Source organism: Fusarium solani (genome assembly GCF_023522795.1).
Source record: "Fusarium solani strain SB1 chromosome Unknown bctg00000016, whole genome shotgun sequence".
Taxonomy (NCBI): Eukaryota; Fungi; Ascomycota; class Sordariomycetes; order Hypocreales; family Nectriaceae; genus Fusarium; species Fusarium solani.
The window spans coordinates 133,347-157,361 of NW_027072142.1; the positions used below are offsets into that span (position 1 = coordinate 133,347).

Consider the following 24,015-nt stretch of genomic DNA (forward strand, 5'->3'; position numbering starts at 1 on the left):
TCATCAAGTGCATGCCTGATAAAACAATATTGCGGGAGTGGAAGATGATGTGTTGTTCTTGAAAGGTCTAAGTTACATGTGTCTGAGAGAAGCACAGCTCCTTACATAGTATCCACATCCCAGCCACCAGCAGATCGGGGGCCCCATAGGGACACGGGTACCCGTGGCTCCAAAATCTCACGGGTACCCGTGGGCATTATCTAAGCGTGGATGGCTAACACTGCGACAACTACAACGAGATATGGCTACAGGCTTGTGCAGATCGGGTTAATGAGGAGGGATCGCAGCCGGATTGGTGTGTTAAGTGGCCCTATGAGGCCGTTCTCCCGGGCGTAATAAATTCTAATGCTACTACTACTACTCCTGCTACTACGACTATAGGGCTGAATACAATGCCTGCTGCTCCTCACTATCTTTCTCACATGCTCTCCATATCTCCCCTGGCCCTCGTCTACTCGAAAAAGGTGCTACTACTATCTCATCGGCTACTTTGACATCAAGACGGTCGTTCTCTGACTTGTCCCAGTCAAGATAGGCCATCATCTCTTCTTTAGTCCATTCCCTAGAGCCTGTTGGCGTCTCACAGCACCTAGTCATTTGCTTCCAGTCGAGGCACCAATCGTAGTCGGCTTTACTATACTGCAAAGGTAGACCCATCGCCTTCCGATACTGCTGGTCAGTCCTGATGCTGCCGGGCGGCTGCGCCTTGTACCAATCTTCTCTTGCTGCAGTATATCTCTGGTAGATAGCTCGTGGGTCATCGTACCGCAGTACCGGTGCTACCGCTACTGCTTCCACCGATGATTCAACTGCTGCCGGTCCCTTCGTTGTCGCTGGCAACAACGCTATTGTTGAAGTACCGGCTACTGTTGGCGGAACAGCTATGGCTGCCAACGTTTCTGTTGCTGACCGTTGTGAAATCTCCGCGTGCCGTAGAGGGCATGACTTTGAGCTCATTTTATGGCCTATTGCGTGGCATCTGCTGCATGTAGGCTGCGCCCTGGGTTGTGTAGCTGCCTCGACTGCCTCGAATGCACTAGCCTCCCGCCGAATGCTCGACTGTGGCTTAGCTGAGTTATCAGCTACTCGATCAATGTACTGACGAGGCTCAAGCAGCAGCTGAGGACTCCCAGGGCGACTAAGATGCCAGTGTCTATGGAAGTGCTCCAGACAAAGGGGCTGATCCTGCTCTTGTAGCGCCTTGAGCGTATGGGCGCAAGGGAGACCGTGAGATCGAGAGAATGCGCCGGTACAAGCTGGCAGGTCTTCTTTCAAGAGCAGTTTCCGCTGCTCTTCGACCTTGCGTAAAGCCTCATGAGATACCCAGCCATGTACGGCATTATAGAGAACCCCAGAGAGCTCAATCGGCACACGCGATTGCTGCTTAGCTTGGTTATATCGTAGCTCAGCTAGTTGATTGAGCAATGCATGCTTCACGGCCCTCCAAGCCTCGAAAAGGTCTAATGTAGACTTCTTCAGGTGGCTCTTCAGGAGCGCGTGGATACCTTCGACCCGCGAGGTAACTACGTTACCAAAATGGGGGTATCGGTCCACCCAAGCCTTGACGAGCTTTTCCTTGTAGAGATCAAGCCAGTTGGTCTTGATATAACCAACTTCTTCGAGATATTGGGGCAGGTAGCGCTCTTCAAACCCCTTGACGCGCCGATCGAAGGTTTCCTCGTCCGTTGATCTTACAATCGAATGCCAGCAATTGAAAAACTCGTTCCAATCGTTGAGACTCTCTCGGCGAGCCTCTGGCCCCTGGTCATGGCGTGTAAAGGTTGGCTGGCAGTAGCGGAGGACTGCCTTGTTAGCATGCCAGAGGCATAAAAGCGAGATTGCACTTGGAAAGCAGCGAGCGACAGCATTCATACAAGCGAGGCACCGATCCGTGAGGATGATAGACGGGAGGGCTGCACCGCAAAGCTGGTACATTGATCGAAGCCGGTCTAAAGCCCAGGTATAATCCTCCTCGCTCTCGCCACTCAAGAATGCAAAGGCGATACAGAAGGATCGCTGGCAGGCATCCACCCCGATGATATCGAGGAGCGGCATTCCATATTTATTCGTCTTGTATGTGCAATCCAAGAAGAGCAGGTCTGGGTAAGCTTTGAGGTATGCCAATGACTCCGGGTGAGCGAACAATACTGCTGTAACCCGGTCATGTGAATCAAGCTGCATCCGGTTCCAGAACCCTTCCTTATCTAGCTGATTTGCAAAGGCGTGTATAGTACTTTGACCCTCACACAGCTCTCGCTTGCTATCCGCGATGCGATTGTAGATATCTTGCTGGGTTGCAATGGTGTTTGAGTTCTGGCGGATATAAGTCCTGATATCCTTTGGCGCTATCCCGGCGTTTGTGAGGTTGCTGATTGTTGATCTGTCCGTGTCGGATAGTGTGCGATGATTTGGGTGAGCAGACTGGTGCCAGGTTGGCTCATGATTGTGAATGGCGAATCGGCTATCTGGACGGTGCCTTAAAGTCCATGTGGCCTTATCAAGGCTCTGCTTTGCAAGCACAGAAAACTGGCAGCTTGTGCCTCGGGTGCTTGTCTTCCGTCGTCGTTCTTTCGATACATCTGGAGGGCGACAGGCTCGATCGCAAGTGAATGTGACTGTAAGCCTCCCGGACTTCTCTTTGTGGGACCTTCCAGTAACGAAGGCATAGCCCCGTGGTGCTGCCCAGCTATTAATCGCCTTAAATAAGGCATCTCGGGATGTATACTCGCATTCAGGAGGGAGACAGTCATCTGGAAAACGAGCAGCCGTTCCCCTTGACCCCATTTTCCACCATGCAACAGATGGATATCTAAAAGAAGCGTAGGGACTGGAGAGAAGTTTGAAGCAGGCACGCGACGTGTTCGCGTTAGCGCATCCACGCTTAGATAATGCCCACGGGTACCCGTGTCCCTATGGGGCCCCGCAACAATGCCATATAACTGGTTTCAACTCCATCGTCACCTTCGCCGCTTTGAATATACCAAATTTGATGATCACGAGAGCTTCACTGCGGTCTTTCAATGCGCAGAACCGTAGTCTGAGCATATACAATACGCCTCCACAGAGCTCTATAAGCCTAGGTCTCATCTCGCTGTAGATAACGGCATGATCCGTTATACAGGGAGGAACTCAAAAGTCATATATATACCCGGCAAGCCTATTGAAATAGGGTTTAAGGTGTGGGTTGTGGCCTAACTTGGTATCTTTTTGCGATGGATTTGGCACTAACCCGGTGTAGACTATGGTCCCGTTGGCGTTGAACGCTCTAAGAGAATAAGAATAGTAGCTCGAGGAGGCAAAGGCGGCAGAGGTAGAGGGAGAGGCGGCTGAGGAAGAAGAAGAGGAAATGCCAGCCGAGAGAGGGAAGCTGGTGAGGCTGATAAGGTTGAAGAGGTTATCCACGTCCTCATAGACGATGGGGATAAAGTCATCGCGTTGAACTCGACTTAGAGCGTCGTTATTGCCCTTATAAACCTACTGCCGAAGTCGATATATTACGTCTTTGTGGATAACCTCTTCTTATCCCCGGGCCTCTTTCTCTCTCTTTGTCAGCACGGCCACGGTACTATAGGCATAGCCCGCCCTAACTGCGGCATCTTCAAGGAGCTTGCTGATTATAAGAAGAAGGATGTATCAGGGAAATGAGGGTTTAAATTTAATGAGATCAGGGTTATACTAACTCCTGATAACCAGGTTAGAGCCCTTGATACTTTTGGCTGTGTTGCTTTTACTAACTTGTCTTCTGCTGCTATAGGTGAACTAAATCGCGTGGAAAGATAATGCCCTTGTGTTATTCTTGTCAACTGTGTTTAAAGGCGATGAGAAATGTGAGCGCTGGAGGAAGAAGCCGTTAACGATGAAGGCCATAGCACGGCCGATACAGCGTTTCTTTGGTGGCGAGGCAGTAAAGCTGATATCAATCCCTATAGTGGCTGCTACCTATAACGATGAGATGAATCATGTCGATCGAGGAGACCAGATGAGGGTATACCTCGGCTATAATCACCTAATTTGCCGGGGGGGCTTGGCAGGCTCTCACTTGGACCTTCCTGCTTGATGTGGTGCTTGTGAATAGCTACCTTCTTCAACTCTACGGGCAGCCGGCTTGGAAGCGATATATGAGTCAAAAAGAGTGGCGCCGACGCATTTATAACGAGCTGTTTAAGGCGTTCCATAAGGAAAGTCACTCAAGGCAGTCGTTTCGGACTGGAGACGAATTTACGCCTGGGGCACAGCATAAATACGTCCAAAGAGGGAAAAAATCTAGCTGCGTTGCTTGCAAGGGCCAACAGCTTGGAAAGCCTTGGCAAAAGACTTCAAGCAAGCCTTTGGGGGCGGTCAGCAGCAATACAAGGAGGCATCAATCTAGGGGGGGTGTGAGCAGTGTGATGTCGCGATTTGTAACTCAAAATATTGTTGGGACTTCTATCACAGGCTAATTTAGGTGGAGAATAATGTACCTTTCATGCTCTCATATTTGATTGGTTAGACACCCCTGTAGTGACCTAACTGGAGCCTCCCGACAGTCGAAGGGATAGTTCACATAAAGCAGGAAATGGATGTTGTTGATGATCAAAGGTCTAATAAGTTGTCTGCTTCTGTGAGAGAGTTACGCCGTGCTATAGTATCTACATCCCAGCCAATAGCAGATTGTTTTTCAGAGACAGAAGTTCTCCGCCTGATCTACATGGGCAATGTGCTTTCTGCCCTTCGTCCTGCAGGTATTGGCTTCCTTGTTATTACTCTGCTTCATAAACTCTTCTCCCCTTATCCACCCCCGATTCTCAATGACTGACCGCAATTTGCCTTTGCTTCGGCTCCTGACGAAATTATCGAATCACCATCAATTTCGTTTCGCCTCCACCAGTGTGCGACTAAGAGTTGAAGCTACCAGCTGTGAAAGAGATCAGCTCGCGGCCGTTATTAGACAGCTATTCCTCCACAACGAATCTCCTAATAATATCCACCAACGTCTTTCTCGTCCTCCTCCCGCTAAAGACCTCTCTATGATCTAAATCTTAAAACCACAGCACATCTAGCCCGTTACCTTTCCATATTCTATTTTCCTAGCTTTTAGTCTCTAGATACTAGTCATCTGCGCCCGTTAGATACGCCCTAATTGCTTTCGTGTCTACAATCACGTCTCTGCCGGCTAACACAATAGCCACGCGATGGTCCTGGATGTCTTCCTTCCACAAGGCATTATCAGACCATATGAAACGTCGGAATAACGTATGCGCGACGCCTATGTCTTTGGAGCCGAAGTAGGAGAGCAGGTGTTCACTAGCGTGGGTCGGCTTCCGACAGAGCTGAAGTGTCGACGTTAGCGGAGACCGTGAGTAGTCATGGAGGGAAGACGTTGCAAAATTATCCCCTCAATTGTCGAAAGGCTCCCGCCAGGTCACTCCAGGGATGTCTGCCCAATTAAAATGCAAGAATGAAAGGTACATTATTCCCTACCTAAATTAGCCCATGATAGATGTCCCAACAATATTTTGAGTTACAAATCGCGACATCACACTGCTCACACCCCCAAATTGATTGATGCCTCTTCTTCTTTAATTGAGTGTTCAGGGCGCTGATCCTCCAGCTCAGGTGTTTTCCAATACTCTTCAATCGCGATTTCTTTGTGGATTCCTATATAAATTAGGATTCCAAGCCAGACATATATTTCTTCTACAGAGGTCGGCTTCCACTCCTGTAGTCTTGGCCCCTCTCTCAATTCGTGGTTCTCGCTATCAATAACACCCCTTTCTTGCAAGCTGTTGACCCAGCTATTGGTATACTCGGCTCAGCTGCTAACTGGGGAAAGTGGCACGAAGTGTTGGAAGAGGTATAGGGGCAGTTGGTTGGCTCTAAGATCGCGCCTTTCCACCTTGAAAGGTTGAAAATTGAAGCCTCGGTCTGTGGCGGGAGGAAAATCGGGCTGCCGCGTGCTATCCCCTTCTTGCTCGCGGCGGCTGCTATCTTCTCTGATGAAGCTGGCATCATCATATGCATTGAGGGCCTCGCCCGGTATTGATTGAGAACTCATATGACTTTGAAATGATCTGCATCTTTAGGTTCCCCTCATGTACCTGTCATGTGACAGGGGTCATGTGGGGCAAGGTACTTTCGGGAGCCTTTCGACAATTGAGGGGATAGAACCCCATAACTCCCGACTTGTGATACTCCTTGTGCTAGGGGGAGTCCGTTTCAAGATAGCTGCCTACCGTTACTTCAACTAAATAACTGGGATCCGGCCTTCCGAGACGATGAACTTGATCCAACGTGTATTCACTACGATATCGAGTGGAAGCTTCAACTCAAGAAGGGAAGACTATCTAAGCTGGTCGAGATCACAGAGGAGAACCTCACCCTTTCCCCGATTGCCTACTGGGACAGGTTTCTGAGCGTCGAGTTAGCGGCGACCGTAAAGGACAAACTCCCTGACCCGAGATACGAACCCGACGAGATCACCGTTGTTGTGAGCGTAGAGAAACGTAGCGAACGTAACCTGAGAAAGCGATTTGATGGCCTCATCGTCGACTGGAAGACGATAGAAGACAAGCTGAGAAGCTGGGCTCCTCTTTTCCGTGAAGGTAACAAGCTAAGGATTTACATTTCCTTTATTTACAAAGAGACCACCCAGCCAGCGGCCGTGGCCACAAGGAGCCGCGGCCGTGGGGCAACAGGCCGATAGCTCATCGCCAGAGACCAGCTGCTTTCCGATCAGGAAGAAACAACCGGCTCTCGTCCAGTATGGAAAGAAGTATATGAGCTTCTGCACTGCACAGGGGTCCCATGTGTAAACTCACAATTTTATTGCTGACGTGATCCAGAGAGCAAGAAACATTACAAACTTGACACTAACATTCTGGGGATGCTCGTTGACTTCGCTGAGGGAGGAAATCTTCTGAGGACACACGATGACGTACCTGAGAATATCCGTCAGGTGATCTACAAGCACGAAGAGGAGAGTTCGGAGCGAAGGAAACTGAAGCGAAAGAGATCTGACAGTTCGCCTCCAATCAGTATCCACGTCACCTGTCCCGGTCATCCTGGCCAGCATTCGGGTGAAATGTTCACTGAGCCCAATGTGGAAGCGCGGGGAGAAGCGCAGGGATCAGTACTGTCTCAAAACGACCGAGTGACTGTGTCATTCCCATGCGGAGAAACAAGGCTCTGGAAAAATATCACGAATGGCGACAGGATCAAATGGACAGCCCGCGTTGGCAGCAAAGCATTCAACATGCCTACGAAATCACAAGGGAGGCATGTCTCGATCTCAAGCATGTCCATGCCAAAGTCGGTGTCGAGTTTTACACCGACAAAGGAGTCCAGTTGGGCGTTGCGCTGTCGTTCATCAACGATGTTCCACGTTGGGTTGAAGAAACTTTAGGGTAGTAGAGTGATGGAATGTTTCATGTGCCTTACGCCTTGTTTCTTTCTAGCTGCAATTACAGACAGTTTCTAGTGCTTCTCTGGAGGTTGCTCAACTGCGAGCCCCGCATTACGAAAGTGACCCTCAGCGCTGGCCTGCCGTTCGCCGACAGCTTGAACGCACGACTTGACGTACGCCCCAAAGTCTCTGGATCAGGTTGATGTGTTCATCCCACCGTAGTTTCACACAAGCTTTCATTTCGGCAAAGTGCTCTTCAATCGGGTTCGTGTCGGGAGTATAGGGTGCTGGAGATCACAAGTGTGAGGCGACCAAGTCGGTGGCAAGGTGTGGAAGAAGGAGGAACATTCTACAAGAAATCGTGCCTGTACATAAACAGTGGTTCCCCTACTGCACTTTTAGGATGAATTAAGCAATTAGCATCTTCTCATTTCAACAAGGAGATGAGGTTTGTCCTCATGTAGTGCCCCGTAGAATGTACTTCCTCGAGGTCCTCATGAATCGAGACCGACCGTCGGCCATTCAAGGTTCAAGTCTTTCTTCAACCGATCGCAGCCGATCAACTTCCCCGACTCTCGTTCCTTCGGGGCCATTTTAAGTTTCAACCGCACCAGTCCCCTCTGGTCGGTTACTCTTCGCAGGATGCGGTTACCATCATTAAGTTGATAAGTATCGGCTTCGTTTAAAACGCCGGAAATCTCCTCTACGTATTCAGACCAGCCGTCAAGACTTTGACATGTCCAGAAACGCTCTTCCTCGTTCGACGTATTCCACTGTCAGCAACGGGGTATCACATATGGCAACTAAGTGACGCCCGATCATTTACTAAGCCATTCGTGTCGTCTCGGGATGCGAAATAAATTTACAATTCCAGTTCCAATGCGCAGAACAAGGATTTCATGACCTCGGCGGAATTGCATTCAGATAAAATAGACGTGTGGTTATTGGCTAAAGTTTACAGGCTGTCCGTCAAGAGCTTGTTCATCTTGGCGATGCGGGAGCAGACGCTGAGATCAATGGTTCGGTCGCCGACCGCGACAATGAGTCCGCCAACAATCTCAGGGTCGACCTGTATCAAGATATGTTAGGTTGGGGCCAAAACGGAGGTCGTGTTTGCGAAAAGCAGAATATACCTTATTGGTAACCTTGAGCTTCTTGCCCTGACTGGCATAGGAGGACTTAGAAACAGCAGCCTCTAGTCGCGAAAGAGTTTTGTTATCCAGACGCTCGGCGCTCGTAATAGTCATCTCCACTTCACCCCGCTTGGCGGACATCAGCTCACCAAACTTTTCGCACACGCCCTGAAGGTGACCCAGTCGGTTGTTCTCAGCGAGAGTCTCAAGGAAATTCTTGACAGTCGCAACGTTGGCACCCGTGTGCTTGCTCAGCTCGGCTACGATCGCCGACTTGTCCTCAGCGCTCAGCCTCGGCGTTGACAGGACTTGCGTCAGCTTGGTGTCCTTCACGAAGACGTTGCTCAGGTTGGCGATGGCTTTGGCGGTGGGGTCGAGGGTCGACATCTTGGCCGCGGCAGTGTACTAAATTGAGATAGTCAGCACATGATGGTTCTGCCTCACTCGACGCAGCCGCATTGGTCCATTACAAAGGACGACACATCGGCGTACTAGGGCGGTAGCATAGGTTCCATCAAGGCCAGAGAGGTAGACTGGGGGTCGGCTGTCGTTGGCGGCGCCGGCGAAGGTTCGTGCGGGAGCCGCTCGGAGGGAAGCAGCACGCTGGAGAGTAGCAGCCCGGACGGTGCGGAAGACTTGTCGGGAGAACATGGCTGTGGTTGGGGATTGGGACGGATTCAATGCTGTGATTTAGGCGTTCGTAGAGCTTTGGTTTTCTTGGTTGTGGTTTCGTCGTTGGCAGGTTTGGAAGCTGGTGTGTCGCACTGAGCGTGCTAAAAGGACCAAAGGTCAGGTAAACGATAATAAGCAACAGCAGTGTGTTGATTGATTGTTGCGTAAGGTGCGGGGTACTCTAGCCCACCGATTTTACTTGAAGCACACAATTGGATTACTAAAGTACAGTTGTTTCCTGAGGCTCGTTGACATCACGCCTGGCTTGCGACATGATGCCTTACCAAAGTTGAGGCATCAGCATTATATTACGTAACCGGATGGTGTGGGCAGAGGAGATTGAATTGAGCTATTGAAGGCTGCACTCCTAGCTGCATAGGAATTTTGGTGTAATTAGCAGGGAGGTCGGGGAATGTGTTAGATTGACGTCTGTTCGCGGATAAAGCAAGTTTTCCAGTTACGAACGATATTTATGACTCTGGGCGGTGAAGGCGTAAAGAATGGACCGACAACTACCGCACCAAGACCAAGCAAGCAAGATAGGAATCATCAAGTCATCAATCAACAAGATCACCGGTTCTAGCCCACCATCTACTGCATTCACCCCATCGTGCGTTCGAACTGCCGTCCGCGTATCGAACAGAATGCTCTACAGTATTTAATCTCACCCTTGGATTCCTCCCGGCACCGCTCATTTGGGGCCCATTACAAACTATCCTCGCAATCATGATGTCACCGCGCTATCAACGTACATCATATTGCTATTCCTTTCCCGCCCCAGATCGTCTTCCAAAACATCTTCTCCGCTATCCCATAGAGGTCCTGCGTGTGACCGCTTGGGAGCCTTCGCCCAGTTGAGGGGATATATCCCCTTTCAAATTGCACATGTCTGCAATCAATTCTTCCTCGCTGTATAATCTCTCCTACCTCCTTTCAGTATGTTTCGAAACAGCCTTCGACAGAGCCTTCGACAGAGCATTCGTACTGTAGCCTCTGCTACGAGCAGGAACACTATCGTAAGTGTAGCCCGAATTGACCTTGGCTCCACTCGACACTGGTGCTGCTTGCTGGAACTGCGCCAGGAATGGCCACACCTGCAGGCCTGTGAGGAGCCTGACCCGTTTTCGACCAACAAGCTACTAATCAGCTGGTACATAGGTCCCCTCTGGAGCTATTGCTGCTGTGCGTACCTTCTGGGAGCTAAATCGGCAGATTGAGGATGCAAATATAGAACCCAGTGATGACTGGCACAGTGCTCAGCGTGCAGCGCAGCAGTTGCGCGGTTGCAGTGCTAGTGTAGAGCGCAGTCCTGCTGTCGCTCAAGTTCACACTCCTGCTCTGGCTCCACGTTGTGAAGTCGGTCAAATGACTCTAGAGGAGAGAAAGGTTATTGCATTGGAGGCTATCGCCGAGGCTGCTCGGCTGTGGGTTGTAAGTGCTTAAACCCGTAACTATGTTTTGGCTGCTAAATCGATGTATAGCAGCTCAATGAGTCGAACGAGGAAGGTAGGGCCGAGGAGAGGAGAGGATGTAGATGAGTGAGTGTTGCTATTGCCAAAGAAGAGGCGGTTGGCCTAGCGGGGGTTTGTTCAGAGCGCGGGATGAAATTATCAAGCTGTCAGACAATTGGTTCCGCAGGGATCATTGGTGGCACCAGTCGATTGATGAGAATTATCTAAAGAACAAAAGAAATCGAACAACCATGTGTTCGGGCACAGCTATGTAAGTTCATGTCGTTAGGATTATGCGACAGGCCAGATGTGAAACCGGATAGTTACATCCGGTCACACGAATGTTATGCGACACAAGCACTAGTTCGCAGCTGTCCCACTGCTGTTGTTGCTGTTGGACTTGGACCCACTTCACTTTTGGGTTGAAGGTGCTTCGGGGTTTTGCAACAGTGACCTCTATGGGCTGCCGCACACTAGAACTAGGCTGTTTCTCAGCAATTATCGGCTATCGCACTCTGGTAGTCGAATCGCATGAAACTAAAACCTGGTCCTCACAGTGCAGTGTGACTGAGGGTCAGAACTTGAAAAGATGAGACACTTACCGTCCCCCAGTGCTTGGTAATGTTACTGTTAGTATCCCTTCAATTGTGGAAAGCCTCCATTAGGTATAGCGCCCCACATGACCCCACGTACCTCAATTGTACGTCAGGTAACTGCATCGGTGTGGCATTTAGCGAGAGGATAAAAGTAACGTAAGGTCTTTAATCTGTAGCTTGTGAGGTCGTGAGGACTTCTACTGCAAGATAAGTTAGGTGGGAAGTCAAGTACGTCTCCCATGTAGTGACCCTCCTGGAGGCTTTCCACAATTGAAGGGATACTGTAAAAAGATGGAGGATGTCCGTGTCGTCATAGTTGTACAAGTTTCTTGAGACAGCACACAGCACACAACACACAGCACACAACACACAACACACACACACACACACACACACACACACACCAATTCTATACGCAGGCTACGTGATAGGATAGAAGCTTACCCTATCCGTAGACACAACACGATCCGTCGCTCGTCGTGTGATCATGAAGGATCCCTGGCTGCAGGACCTCCGAAATTTGGGGTTGTCCCCACAACTAAATGGCTTCGACAGTTGCGTTGTCCAATAAGGAATCACGGAGGCGCTCCGTAAGCCCTAGTATCCGAGGGGCGATCGCGTCCTTGGCTACAACATGCGTTTTACTGCGGAGTGCCTCAATCAGGATACCCAGGACCAACAAGAGTTGGCAGCCCAGCCTTATTGGCTAAACTTTATGCCAGCTCCACATGCATGTCGTCGAGACAACATAATGACGAAGCTGTGATTCCAGGTGACCATTACCAGGTGCACCCAGTCGAAGGGATTTGCCCGCCGCCTCCTCCCCCTTTCTTTCCTCCCCGCCCCCCTTCCTCCCTTTTGACCCAAGCCCGCCGACTCTCCTTCCCCATCATTTCCATCTTGAAAATGCATTTCCCCAGCCGACTCATTGACAGAGAAAAATCGCCAACAATTGTTATTAGTTTGCGCCGACTTCATATCCCAGAGAACAACTGGCCTCAAGTAGCCATACCTTCACATTATGAACGATGCTGTCTCCGAAGTCCTCATTGACCCGGCAACGCCGCTGGAGATGCCGCCGCCTTGGAACGTGATCGAGTTCACCTTTAGTAAAACAGACAGTGATTCAGAGTTGGTGGTTATGTGTAATGGCAGATGCTTCATCATACAGCTATTCGCTGATCAATTGTCTGAGTCTCTGAGAGATCAGTATCTGTTCTTTTTGCGAGTTGCCGAAAATCTCGAGCTAGATGGGTTATATGTGCAGGACTTCTGGAATTGGGCCGTTGAGCCTTTGATCCCGTTTTTCAGGGCAGTCGGCCCCGATGATAAAGCTCGGCAGCCAACGCTCGACAACTTCCTTTTCCCAGAAACATTTGTCTACACCTTGCGAGCAGTTTCCGGACAACTGATCCCGGAGCCGAAAGACAGGAACCATGCAGAGCACGTCGAACCTCGGTTTGGCATTCCTCTTGCTGACGGAATCTGTGCACCATGGGCGTATTTCCTTCCGTCGGAAATCTTGATCTGCCAGAACCATGTGCCCGGACCGCCCTCCCAGACGCCCAGTAGAGTACTTCTGAAGGATGGTAGTGTCGCATTTATCAAGCTCATGCGCCGCGGCGACAATCAGCCCCTCCTGAATGAGCTGGACAAGTACAAGATGCTCGACGAGGCGCGACTTGGCAACACCTTGCGAGTCTCACGCCTCCGTGGCGTAGTGCGGGACGAAAGTGGCTTGGTTTTTGGCCTTTTACTCACCTATATTCACTGCAAATTCATGACGCTCTCTTATGCTGTAAAGCTTGAGACGTCGCCATCCCTGCAGCAGAAATGGGCGACACAGCTCCGAGATATCATCGACCAACTTCATGATGCCGGCATCGTCTGGGGTGATGCGAAACCGGATAATGTTCTGATTGATACGAATCAGGATGCGTGGGTTGTCGATTTTGGCGGTGGGTATACGGAGGGATGGGTACCAAAGAAGTTGGCTGGGACGATGGAAGGTGACCAGCATGCTCTTGAGAAGATGGTGGAGTTTATCGGTACTGTGGGGGTCTCTAATGCGGCAGCCTATCCCTTGAGTTGTGTTGAACCTCCCGCCAGGTCACGGCAGGGGGTTGCAGCCAATTAAAATGCGTCATGTCAAAGATACTCTCTTGTTGCTGACAGTGTCACAGCGGCGGCAACTTTGTTGGGAGGTGGCCGATCAATGGATCTCGGACGGAATCACGAGGGCGCAATACGATGGAGCCCCGAGATCTGGCCAACCAACGAGTCTCGAATTGGGGCATGTCACGCGGGTGAAGAAATAAATGAGACGTGGGAACGAGAACGAGAGGTAGTCTAATTGCTCTCAAATGATATAAATACATGTATCTAAAATATGGTATAATAACTGTAATAATAATATCCTAATTACATGTAAATTTATATCCTTTTTATGTATAATTCTATTGTTGTCTAAGCAAGGAAAGCTAATGCCGTTGTACAACTGTCTGGTTTTTCCCTCGATCCGCGTGGTTGCTAGTAAGGCACCTAGGCAGTCGTGCTGGTAATTCGTTCAGATTGAGATCCCTGGGTTGCGACAAGACAGTGGATACGCAGTAGCTCAAACTCCCAGCGCTCGGGGCACATAGCGCCCAATGCCTTCCAGATCACACCCGTAGGCCTCGTTCCGAAAGGCGTTGGTGGGCCCGTAGGGACCGGTCACCTGTTGAAATTTCTTTCCTTTCATTTATCACCAGGAATATCGCGCGCCACGGTCGTGCAACGTTTCACACAACGCGTTACCCGCTCTTCACTCAGTCTCTCCAGCCTAGGAATCTCCTTCTCTGTCGCCTTGTTGGTTTCACTACTTTTCTCGTTCACACGCCCTTCCTCTTCCTCCCTCTTTTCGTTTTTGCTCCCTTCGAACAAGTTAGGAAAACGAGGTGCGCTCCAACCAGGGGGGGCGGCGCGACGGAGGTGGAAGGGATTTCGAAGTGACTCTCGGTTGGATTGAGGCCGGTTTTTCCCAAGACACGCCATCGACGACGCCGGGAGAAAAAAAAAAAAGGCTGGGTGTTAACCGGGACGACTAACGAGCGACGAGTGACGGGGATTTGTCCGCTTTCGCAAAATTGCGCTATGCGCGTGAGGGGATTGCAGGTGCCTATCGGCCGGTCCACATCAATCGGATTACCAACTACGATTCCATTGTCGGGCTTTCGTCCTACGCGCCCTTCGGTTACTCATTTCCAATTTCCTGTCTATCACCTCAGCTTGTCCTTTGGGTGGCTCGTCCAATTCCCGCCCCCTTGGAGCACGCGCCCCACGACTCTATTTCGCCCCTCGGACTATCGGACTGTAGCTGGAGCCATAGCGATCTTCCAATTCCTCCGACTCGACCCAGCCTTTCTTCTCTTTTTCTGGTCTAAGTTGTGGGACTTGCTCGGCCACCAGCAGCTTGCCCACTCGAGCCGCACTTTTCTCCAGCTGGAGGCGGTCACGTGCGTCCCGCATTCGACATTGACTGAAAGCATCACTTATGCCAACATCCACCAACACATAAGACATTTGATCTTTCCTTGAATCTCAGTCATCTTCGACGATTCTTCAAGGGCGACTTTCAGCCTCAACGCGGCCCAAAATGGCTACCGTGGATGATGCCGCGGCCGGGGAGGCGCTCCCAGTGGAGGAACACAAGTCCGTTTGGGACAAGACAGAACGCAATTTCTGGACCAACCTTCGTCGCCAACGAGAAGCAGAAAACAACATGGTCGAGCAAGAGTTTCAACGGTCTACGACCGAACTCCGAATCAAACTTCGTGAGCTCACCGGACAACGAAGCCAGCTGAGCGAGTCGCAAGCGCGGCTAGCTCGAGAACTAGCTAAGGTCGAGGCCGAGCTAGCCCGCGTGACTGAGGAGTGTGAAGTGAAGACAGATCGACTGAAGCGCATTGAACAAGACTACCACGAGTCGCGACAGGCGAGGATCGAAACTCAGCAGAAGATCTGGAAGACGATGCGTCGGTTTTTCAAGGAGAAGAGGGGCGAGGACCCCGACGTCGAGGACTCCGAAGACCCCGACATGGAAGCCCTTGGCCTTCCTCGGGAATTACCGGAACTCTCAAACGTCAGTGGAAATGTTCCTCGGAGAGAGGTCGCCGATGATTCCATCCAAGTGAGAACCGATCAATCGGCTACCCATGGAGAGAGCATGGAAGGTGTTGAGCATCACGACGACGAGAACGCCGCTGACAAACCCGCATCTGATGTTATGGTGGACGTTGTCGATGCTGATGGCAATGTGATCGGACCGGTGGAACGCATCGAGCCGTGGAATCAATGGGTGGAAGGAATCCAGGAACTCGAAATTCGGAGACCTGTCAAGATCCGTCGCGGTCGCCGTTTCAACGACTCGCATCTTGCTAGCATTTATGAGCGAACCGAAGCGAAGGGCGTCAAGTGGCTATCCTGCATGATCCAGGCCACCGGAGAGATTCAGTCCAAGCGATGCTGGTCGTGCAATAAGAATCAGGGAGCTTTCGATGATTGTATTATTGTCGGTGGTGACCTCTTTCAGAGATGTGGCAACTGTGAGTGGAACCGTCAGCGTTGCCACGGCGCGTCTGGAGATACGATTGACATACTGGCTTCGAGGGAAAGGTCGCGACAGCAGAGGGAGGCCAAGGGGTCGCACACCAGACCTGAGCCGGAGCCGGAGCCTCCGCGCCTGGAGATCCAACCGAGACCTGAGCCTGCACCCGAACCACAACCCGAACAGGCACCTCGAATTGAAGAACCAGTCTGTGTGTCTTCGCGTCATCCTTCGCCCCAGCCTGTCCATCAGCTTGTTCCTTCGCCGGCTCCTGAACGAGTTCCCGAACCGGATTACAGGCGTGCCTATGAGCCTCCTCCCGCACCAGTCAGCCGCCCTGCTCCCCTACCCAGGCCTGATCTTGCTCCAGAGCGTATGGTAGAGGCTATGGTAGCACCGTCTCAGTCTCAACATCAACCTCAACCTAGGCCTGAAGTCCCACGTTCCGCCCTTCCTTCGCATGTCCCGCAACCTACACGGCCTGGCATCCTTCAGCCTACTACCGAGTTCGACACGCCCATGGAAGACACGTCGGCTCCCAATAGCACTCGACCAGCGCGGAAGCCTGAGCAGATGCCGATACTGCAAGAGTATCGAGTTACCCCTGGATTCACGCCGGCCAACGTTCGCAGTAGACCCCCATCAGCCGAGCGAGCGGAGCGACCAACACCGGCTTCCATGCCCATCGAACCATCGCCTCAGCCGACGGAATCTCCTTCTGAGGAGCCTCTGGAGGAGATCACCCGAGATAATCTGGTGCTCCGGCACAATGGAGAAGTCTACACTTACCCTGAGTGCGTTGAGGGTGTACCCCTGGTCAAGATCAACGAAAATCACCCCTATTGGGAGCCTAACTGGCCAAATGTGAGAACACTGATTGAGCCGCAGCTCGCTCGATGGCGCGAGAAACACCAGGCTGCAATCGATGCCGGTCCGAAGCAAGAAAAGGGTGGCTCGTCCAAGTATCAGATCGGTCAGCTGGTCAATCGGGGCGTCAAAATCCTTGAGTTTCACGAACAGGGCCCGGTTAGCCCGTATCAGCTCCTCAGCAAGAAGTACATCCAGTCAGGAAAGGGCGGCATCACGTCCTACGATGCGCTCTTCCGTTTGTCTGAGACGATGTCGGAGCTGGAAAAGTTCAAGTTGGATATCCAGCCAATTGAGTGGATGCGGCAGCGCCTGCACGAGCTAATCCTGGCCGAGGGCGCCAGCTTCAACTTGCCTCGAACGATCCATGACTTCTATCACGACCCGAAGCTGACTGCCCTTCGATACAAGCATGGCTTCAAGAACATCGGCCGTCCCTCTGGATTGAAGGCGCGTCAGAGCCAGGGCAGTCCAAGCGACACGCCCAAGCCTCTGAAGAAGCGCAAGAGCATGCATTCTGTTGCTAGCACGCCTCGCGAAACGTCCTTCATCGACCAATCTCCCTTGGCTACTCAAGTTCCCATGGGGCCTGAGAGCCCATTTAACACTCATCTTCATAAGCGACCCAAGTTCTTGTCGCCCGCTTCCGGTCCGGTTCACGACGAGTTCCACATCGACGCATGGTCTGATACGGACTCACATAGTGGTGGTGAAACCACCAAATACGACTGGCGCCTCTACCAGGTCAAAAACAGATTCTTCACGAGCTCGACGGCAGTCACCCAGTATTGGACCTGGATTGAGCAAGCCGGCTGCTTCCAGCACCAAGTCCTTAAGAACGTCAGCCCTGCCTCGTGGGGTTTGTTTAAGGATCACATTGACTTCCATGTTAACCTCGACGAGATTGAGGAAGTGATGTGGAACATTGAGGCGCTTCGCATTCACATCATCATGCGCAAGGTCAACGTTACGATGGACAAATCGGATGGAGCACCTCGTGGCGATGTGATGGCATCTTTCAAGCGAGATCGAACTATGCGGCGGTTCCTGTTCTTTTGTAAGGAGAAGGGAGTCAGGATGCTGAAGCAGACGACGTAAGTACCAATCTTGCCTCCACAGCTCATTTGCATGGAGCCTCCAAGCATTGCATGTGGAAAGGTAACTAACAAGGTTCACAGGGAGGAGCTCGACCATCGCTGGCAGATGATGCAATCAGACCTGCTTCCAGACGTCGATGACCGCGGCGAGCCTAACAAACACCTACTGGAATAGTTTTCTCATCTGGAACGAGAGCCGCCCCTGACAACTATACCTTGCGTCAGTGAGTCGTCGACGATTAATTTTGTATGGAAAATTGTTTGGCGCTTGTAAGGCATGGGTCAGGTGGCGATTAAAATGAGCACCAGCCGGCAATTACCAGTTTGACCACTACGAGGGTTACGGTGAAGCTAAAAGTAGCTAAGAATATAGAACTGATATCTGCGATTTGATTGATATCAATATTTCTTTATGAAATATATGATTGCGGGATTGTGGACGTATTTCCTTCGTGATGTCTTTTTTTTTATGGTTGTTGAGCGACGGGGTTTTAGAACATGGGGTGTACCGCCGTGGCCAATAAGAACGCGTCTCGACTTGCGAGGCACAGAGGTGGCTGCAGACTATCGGTCTCGTTATGTTCAGCTTGAAGAAAGTCAATATGAAATAAGGGGTTAGATGAATTATTAATATTGAGAAGTAGCCAGGGTGAGTTAGGCAAGAAATCTTGATCTTTGGTTCTCTAAACTTGTTCGCAATGGATTACTTCGTACACGTGCCGGAATACCGGCTTCTCGGTTGCCGCTCTTGTCTGATTATGGTAACTCGACGACATATCAAAAACCATCTTTAGAGTTCTCCCCACCATCTGGGCATTGCCGAGATCAAGGAAGTGCAGAAGTGGGCATCCAAGATTGATATTATCCAAGATCAGCAAGAGATCCACGATAGTCTTCTGCTTGTACCCGACGGCACACCGCCAATTGCTGCATTGGGTAGGCCAAAGACGGGAGGATTCCGCTGCACGTTTGTATCAGAAGATAGCACGACTGTATCGACTTGCCGATAGGTGGGCACGAGTTTGAAACGAATACGGCAGCATCTGAAGGATGAACACGAGTGGGATCTAAAGCTGAAGGCTGGCCGACGCTCAGCTGCTATGGCTGAACAAGAGCGAAGCAATAATCCGTGGAGGAGCGGGGTTCTCTATCAACGATTCTTCTTGACGGGTTCTCGTAGCGAGTACTTCGAGGTGGCAAGGGGACTAAATCTCGACGGGCTCAGATCTGAAGACCACGGCTCGCAGGTCAGACTTCAGCAGGCCATTGACGCATTCCAGCGTAAGGACAATGATGTCCGGAGTCAAGAGGCAGGGCGAATTGATGCGGAGAACGATTTTACTGCGCCGAATCCGTGGCTTCGTCGGCTTAGCTCTGCTCTCCACTTGAAGGACTTTAGCGGGAAAAAGGGCTTTTTGAGGGACTTGATCTCCATGGAATATGAAGTCGGTCCGAACGACCCGGGCGAGTCAGACGATGCTCAGCTTCGGTTCATACATATCGCATTCGATCGAATGGTCAACCACGCCAAAGCCGTCATCACACCGGATACCGTCTCTTGGAATGCTTTGTTCGAGAGCTTGGCCGGTCACTGGCTGGTGTGGGAGGGGTAAGCCGCAATCGTCTTGGAGGAAGACGTATACTATGTACTAAGAAATCGTTGTTGAAGTGAGAAGATGCTGTTGCTTAATTCATCCTAAAAGTGCAGTAGGGGAGCCACTGTTTATGTACAGGCACGATCTCTTGTAGAATATTCCTCCTTCTTCCACACCTTGCCACCGCCTTGGTCGCCTCACACTTGTGATCTCCAATAATCGTGGTGGGGCAGTTAGAGGGGAATCTGCCTACTCAGCAGCAAGTGCGGTCGGATTGGAATCATTGGCCGTGGTATCTTGCATCTTGCCTCAGTTTGGGGTGGTACTGAAGGTTGCAGCAGTGGGCACATGCAGTCCGTCGCTTACCCCGCAAAACCCTGTCAGGTCAAATCGTGGTTGGATAAACCGGCTCGCCCCGTGCCAATCGCTTAGAGCTTACTAGATAATCTGCGTTATCTAGTCCGCCTTAAAGCAAAAAACTTGCTGCTGTATTGCTGGTGTTGGTTGTAACGGAGCTTCTTGTCTTACCTCACACGATACGAAGACCCATGAGTTGCTTGTCTACCGGCAGCAGCCAAGGCGGATAAAACCGGCAAGATGCGGTGTTTTCTCAGCCAACGTTGCCGGAAATGCATTAACCCTTTGCTGCCTGATGCTCAAATCTGCAGCAACACCAAAGAGTCATGCACTGTGCCGGTTGAACTGCACGTTGCGTTGGTCGAGCTGAGGTGGCTTACCGGGGGTTGCGGGGCGCGTGATCCGCCGTGATACGTTTGAGGGAGGCCCCAGCGGCGGTCAGGGGTCAAACGACCCTCATTGTGTTGTTCAAGACGTGCATCCTGACGAGACATTGGTTCCAGGAGGGGCACGCCATTCCGTCGTTGCAGCCTGATAGGCCTTGGTGTTGTGGGCCACAGTGGACCACTCTTTGTGGTCCGGGGTAGTGAGGCCGGGACTGCCGAAATGGGTTCCACACCCAGAGCAGCGTGTCCGCGATTACTCAATAAAAAACAGCGAGTAATTTATCCAGTAGTAAGTCAACACGACAGCTGACGTAGCAGGTCACTGCAGGTGTGGCTGCGTCTGTGCTGCCTACAAGGTGGTCGTCGATTCGATATGATACGATATCGACGTCCATGGACCTTCTTGTCATTATTTGACATCCACTGTGGGTGGCGAATAGTATTCTCTGAGTTGAGGTCCCATCCCGCTAAATTCTTCCCGGCTGATACATCCACGAGGCGAGTTCAGATTAAGAGCAGTGAGTTTTATACCTAACTATAGCTTTCTTTAAAATAAGTTAGCTTTAAACTTTAAATAGAGTTAACCAAGTTACATTTTTATTATAGGGAGTAGTTTTATTTGGGTTGCCTCACGTGATGACCACACTGCACAATTGTTGAATATGTGGGGTGTCACGTGTGGGTCAAGGATCTTAAGATGAAAAGCAGGTCCTTCAGGGGCAGATACTGAACCAGAACGCGACCACAACACGAATACACTGATTCAACCAATGGACCGAATACACGTACTGTCTGACAACAATAGACTTCCCGGCTCGGAAGGTTCATTGAGGGGTTTTCTTCCCTCCTGCAACTGCCTCACGGGGAGTCAATTGCTCGCCTCGGCAGGTGTCTCGTCGTCTCTCACGCAGTCAAGACTCGACTTTCAACCCCCCCAACCTTCCCTCTGTATATAGCACTACTACAATATACAGACACTTGCCTCCCTACGAGGGAGCGCGGACGGGCCCTCTCTGACGCTGCGGTCTAACACGCTTACGCATAAGACCGCAGTGACAGGTGACCCGTTGCGGCCAAACTACACACACTCTGTCCCTCTTGACTGCGTGAGGTCACCAATAAAAGAATGTATGCGTTGTTAATAGTCTAATTTTCTTGTAGGTAACGTATATGATAAGCGAGCGGCGCACCTATACTGTGCACTTAAAAATAATAAACCTTAAGTATTTAAAAATAGCTATAAAATAGCTAGAAACTTAAAAATAGTATTTTTGTACATGATAAGCATGTGTCACAAACAAGTAAGTGTCGCAGTCATACTGTGCACCTAAAAAGTATAAACCTTAAATTTCCAAAAACTATTATAAAATAGCTATAAACCTAAAATGGGTATTTTTATAAATCTAACTAAAAAGGTTATAAGCTTATAATTTTTTAAAGTTTTTTAAAAAAGATTTTAATTTTTAAAAAATAAAAAAATAAAAACAAACAGTGCGAATAAATAATTCTTAAATAACTTACTAATTAATTTTTTTAAAAATAGTATAAAATCATTTTTATAACTTAGAATTTTTATTACACCTTAATTTAAATCTTTAGCTTATAAAACTTTAAATTAAATTTTTAAGAATTTTTTAAAGTATTTTTTAAATTAGGTGAGATTTACACTATAGGGTAAAAGTGTGACACATACTTGTTTGTGACACATGCTTATTGTTGCATATGCCTCTACCCAGATTGTCACAGGAGTGCACCACAAGAGTCAGAGTGGTGTTACAGATCTGTTGCAGGTCCGGCAGGTCTCGTATCACAGCCTCGTCTCGTCGAATATAATGAGGACGAGGAAGGACGAAAACGACAGGAGAGAGTTGGATCAATCACTAATCTATTCTCCATCTTGAGATCATCATTCATCTTGACTGACCACCCTCGTATCCGACACTTATCACGTACGTTAACGTACATGATAAGCGAGTCGGAAATACAAGCGAGTCGGAAAAATATTAAGACCCTCAATATAGAATATAGAATAAAAACACAATAAAGCATTGGATCAATCGAAACTAATTACTATACTCTTCCCTAGATATCGCAACAACTATCTGACATGTTCTTTTATTATGGCCGGTCTTGCCGCATGTTCCACAACGGGTTTCTTTCGCTCGCGTTGACCCTCCTTGACCACCACTTCTCGACGATTCGGCCACTCCCTGCATATCAACACCCATCTGATCAATTGCTTCCCTACCCTCATCTAGAGTCATCTTTCCTCCATTACGGAGGCGTGCTCTTTTTTCTCTCCGCCGCCTGCTAAGGGTCTCGTTCGCCTGTCGAAGGATCTGGATCTCAGACTTCATTAAAGCCATCTCATGCATAATTGCCTTCGTTCCCTTCGAAAATGACTCAATCGCATTAAGAATAGATGTCGGAGAGCTGCTTTGGTGCCTTTCAACTCGTCTTTTCAGAAATTCAGACTGAGAGCTAGCCTCAAGGACCGTCTTTGGGGTCTTTGAGACCCAAGGGTCAGGGAGGCTAGCCTCTTCGTCGACCGGTGTTGGAGTCCGTAGTTGCACATCAAGCTTTGAAAGTACATTTTCTGGGTCTAGAGGGACAAGTCCGGATCCTCTAAAACCTCCCTGAATATTGGCTTTTGTCATTGAGGCTTGAAATGCGGCGTAAAAGGCCGGAAAGAACTCGGTCTTCGAAACGTGGGTTATAGAGCATCTAATCAGATGCTCTATTTGCCGACCGTAGGCCTTCTTGAGCGGTCCAAAGCACCCGACATCAAGAGGCTGGAGCAGATGAGACGAATGAGCCGGCATACAAAGCGTAATGATGTGGTTCTCTTCGCAATATTTTTCAAATTCAACCGAGTGGTGACTTTCGTGCCCATCGAGGATTAGAAGACGATAGCGACCGGTTGATCGGGCCTTTGTGTGCCGATCAAAGTGCTTTAGCCATTCGAGACCTGTATTGTTATCGGTCCAGCCATTTTGAGTTGTCGTAATAGCCCAATCGCCCGGGAGGCTGCTTTCTTGGTACCAGCTGGCGAGGTGATATTGGCCTGCAACCACGTTGAACGGCGGGATCGCCCAGCCTTCCGCATTAATCGCCTGAATGACTGTAAACCATTCCCGGCTTCCAGACTGGATTTATTTCGGGTTTCCACGCCTTTGTGCGCCCGTGACAACCCTTCCGCTTGCAATAAGGCCCGTCATAAAGCCAGTCTCATCAAAGTTGTAGATATCGGCGAGGGTGATATCATATTTCGCGATTGTGTTCTCCACGAGCCTGAACCAATCGCGAATAATGGTTGGATCTTCGCATTTGGCCCTCTGATAGTCGTATTTACGAAAAAAACGCGTCTTAAGCTCTAGGTGTCGCCTGACGAAATTAGAAGCCCAGCGCTTGCCGACGGGTGACGCGTGGCGGTCTGCGAGCAGTCGGTTGGCCATTTCTTCAACACCACGCAGCCGCGGGGGAAATCCTCGCGAATCTAGGTCGAGAATGAACTGAACAACAATCTGTTCTTCCAGGTCGGATAGTTTCCGCGAGTTGGGAATGGTATCGCGTCGAGATTGAATGCCATTCTGCCGGCGACGTAGCCTCTGCTCCTTGACCCCATAGATACTAGAAGCCCGCCGGAGACTTAATTTTGGGATCATTTTGGAGGGCTTGAAGGGCAAGAAGGGTATTTGCCTCAGTATTTGATTGCGACATACTTGGTGGCGAAGATTTGATTGAAGTGGAAAGTTAGGTGTAGGAGGGAAAAGTGCGCCGCTCGCTTGTCTGCGCCGCTCGCTTATCATGTACGTTAATGGACTATGCACTCATCGACGGCAAGATGAGAGCCGGGTAGGAATATCTGCAAAGATACGTCTTGTAGGTGGTCAGA

General features: G+C 50.2%; 8 protein-coding genes across 8 annotated transcripts; 5 read left to right on the forward strand and 3 right to left on the reverse strand.

The window, feature by feature from the left end:
- Positions 1-375: 375 nt before the first annotated feature.
- MRS44_018401 (uncharacterized protein) lies at positions 376-2,784 on the reverse strand (the record flags this gene model as incomplete). The annotated part of the gene is made up of 1 exon (XM_065615894.1): positions 376-2,784. The coding sequence occupies one exon, from the start codon at positions 2,782-2,784 to the stop codon at positions 376-378; it is 2,409 nt and encodes an 802-aa protein (XP_065471966.1).
- A 3,312-nt stretch (positions 2,785-6,096) lies between these two features.
- Positions 6,097-7,386, forward strand: MRS44_018402 (uncharacterized protein; the record flags this gene model as incomplete). The annotated part of the gene is made up of 4 exons (XM_065615895.1): positions 6,097-6,108; positions 6,299-6,581; positions 6,822-7,108; positions 7,192-7,386. 4 exons carry the CDS (start codon positions 6,097-6,099, stop codon positions 7,384-7,386), a joined length of 777 nt encoding a protein of 258 aa, XP_065471967.1.
- A 950-nt stretch (positions 7,387-8,336) lies between these two features.
- On the reverse strand, positions 8,337-9,165 carry MRS44_018403 (uncharacterized protein; the record flags this gene model as incomplete). Its single annotated transcript, XM_046284236.2, has 3 exons — positions 8,337-8,450; positions 8,515-8,919; positions 9,007-9,165. The coding sequence occupies 3 exons, from the start codon at positions 9,163-9,165 to the stop codon at positions 8,337-8,339; spliced, it is 678 nt and encodes a 225-aa protein (XP_046128617.1).
- Positions 9,166-10,124: 959 nt separating this feature from the next.
- On the forward strand, positions 10,125-10,724 carry MRS44_018404 (uncharacterized protein; the record flags this gene model as incomplete). Its single annotated transcript, XM_046281474.2, has 3 exons — positions 10,125-10,202; positions 10,345-10,617; positions 10,668-10,724. 3 exons carry the CDS (start codon positions 10,125-10,127, stop codon positions 10,722-10,724), a joined length of 408 nt encoding a protein of 135 aa, XP_046128609.2.
- A 1,530-nt stretch (positions 10,725-12,254) lies between these two features.
- On the forward strand, positions 12,255-13,370 carry MRS44_018405 (uncharacterized protein; the record flags this gene model as incomplete). Its single annotated transcript, XM_046279618.2, has 1 exon — positions 12,255-13,370. The coding sequence occupies one exon, from the start codon at positions 12,255-12,257 to the stop codon at positions 13,368-13,370; it is 1,116 nt and encodes a 371-aa protein (XP_046128608.2).
- Positions 13,371-14,867: 1,497 nt separating this feature from the next.
- MRS44_018406 (uncharacterized protein) lies at positions 14,868-17,957 on the forward strand (the record flags this gene model as incomplete). The annotated part of the gene is made up of 2 exons (XM_065615896.1): positions 14,868-17,779; positions 17,864-17,957. 2 exons carry the CDS (start codon positions 14,868-14,870, stop codon positions 17,955-17,957), a joined length of 3,006 nt encoding a protein of 1,001 aa, XP_065471968.1.
- A 523-nt stretch (positions 17,958-18,480) lies between these two features.
- MRS44_018407 (uncharacterized protein) lies at positions 18,481-19,395 on the forward strand (the record flags this gene model as incomplete). The annotated part of the gene is made up of 3 exons (XM_065615897.1): positions 18,481-18,492; positions 18,577-18,774; positions 18,823-19,395. The coding sequence occupies 3 exons, from the start codon at positions 18,481-18,483 to the stop codon at positions 19,393-19,395; spliced, it is 783 nt and encodes a 260-aa protein (XP_065471969.1).
- A 3,877-nt stretch (positions 19,396-23,272) lies between these two features.
- Positions 23,273-23,785, reverse strand: MRS44_018408 (uncharacterized protein; the record flags this gene model as incomplete). Its single annotated transcript, XM_065615898.1, has 1 exon — positions 23,273-23,785. One exon carries the CDS (start codon positions 23,783-23,785, stop codon positions 23,273-23,275), a length of 513 nt encoding a protein of 170 aa, XP_065471970.1.
- Positions 23,786-24,015: the final 230 nt, after the last annotated feature.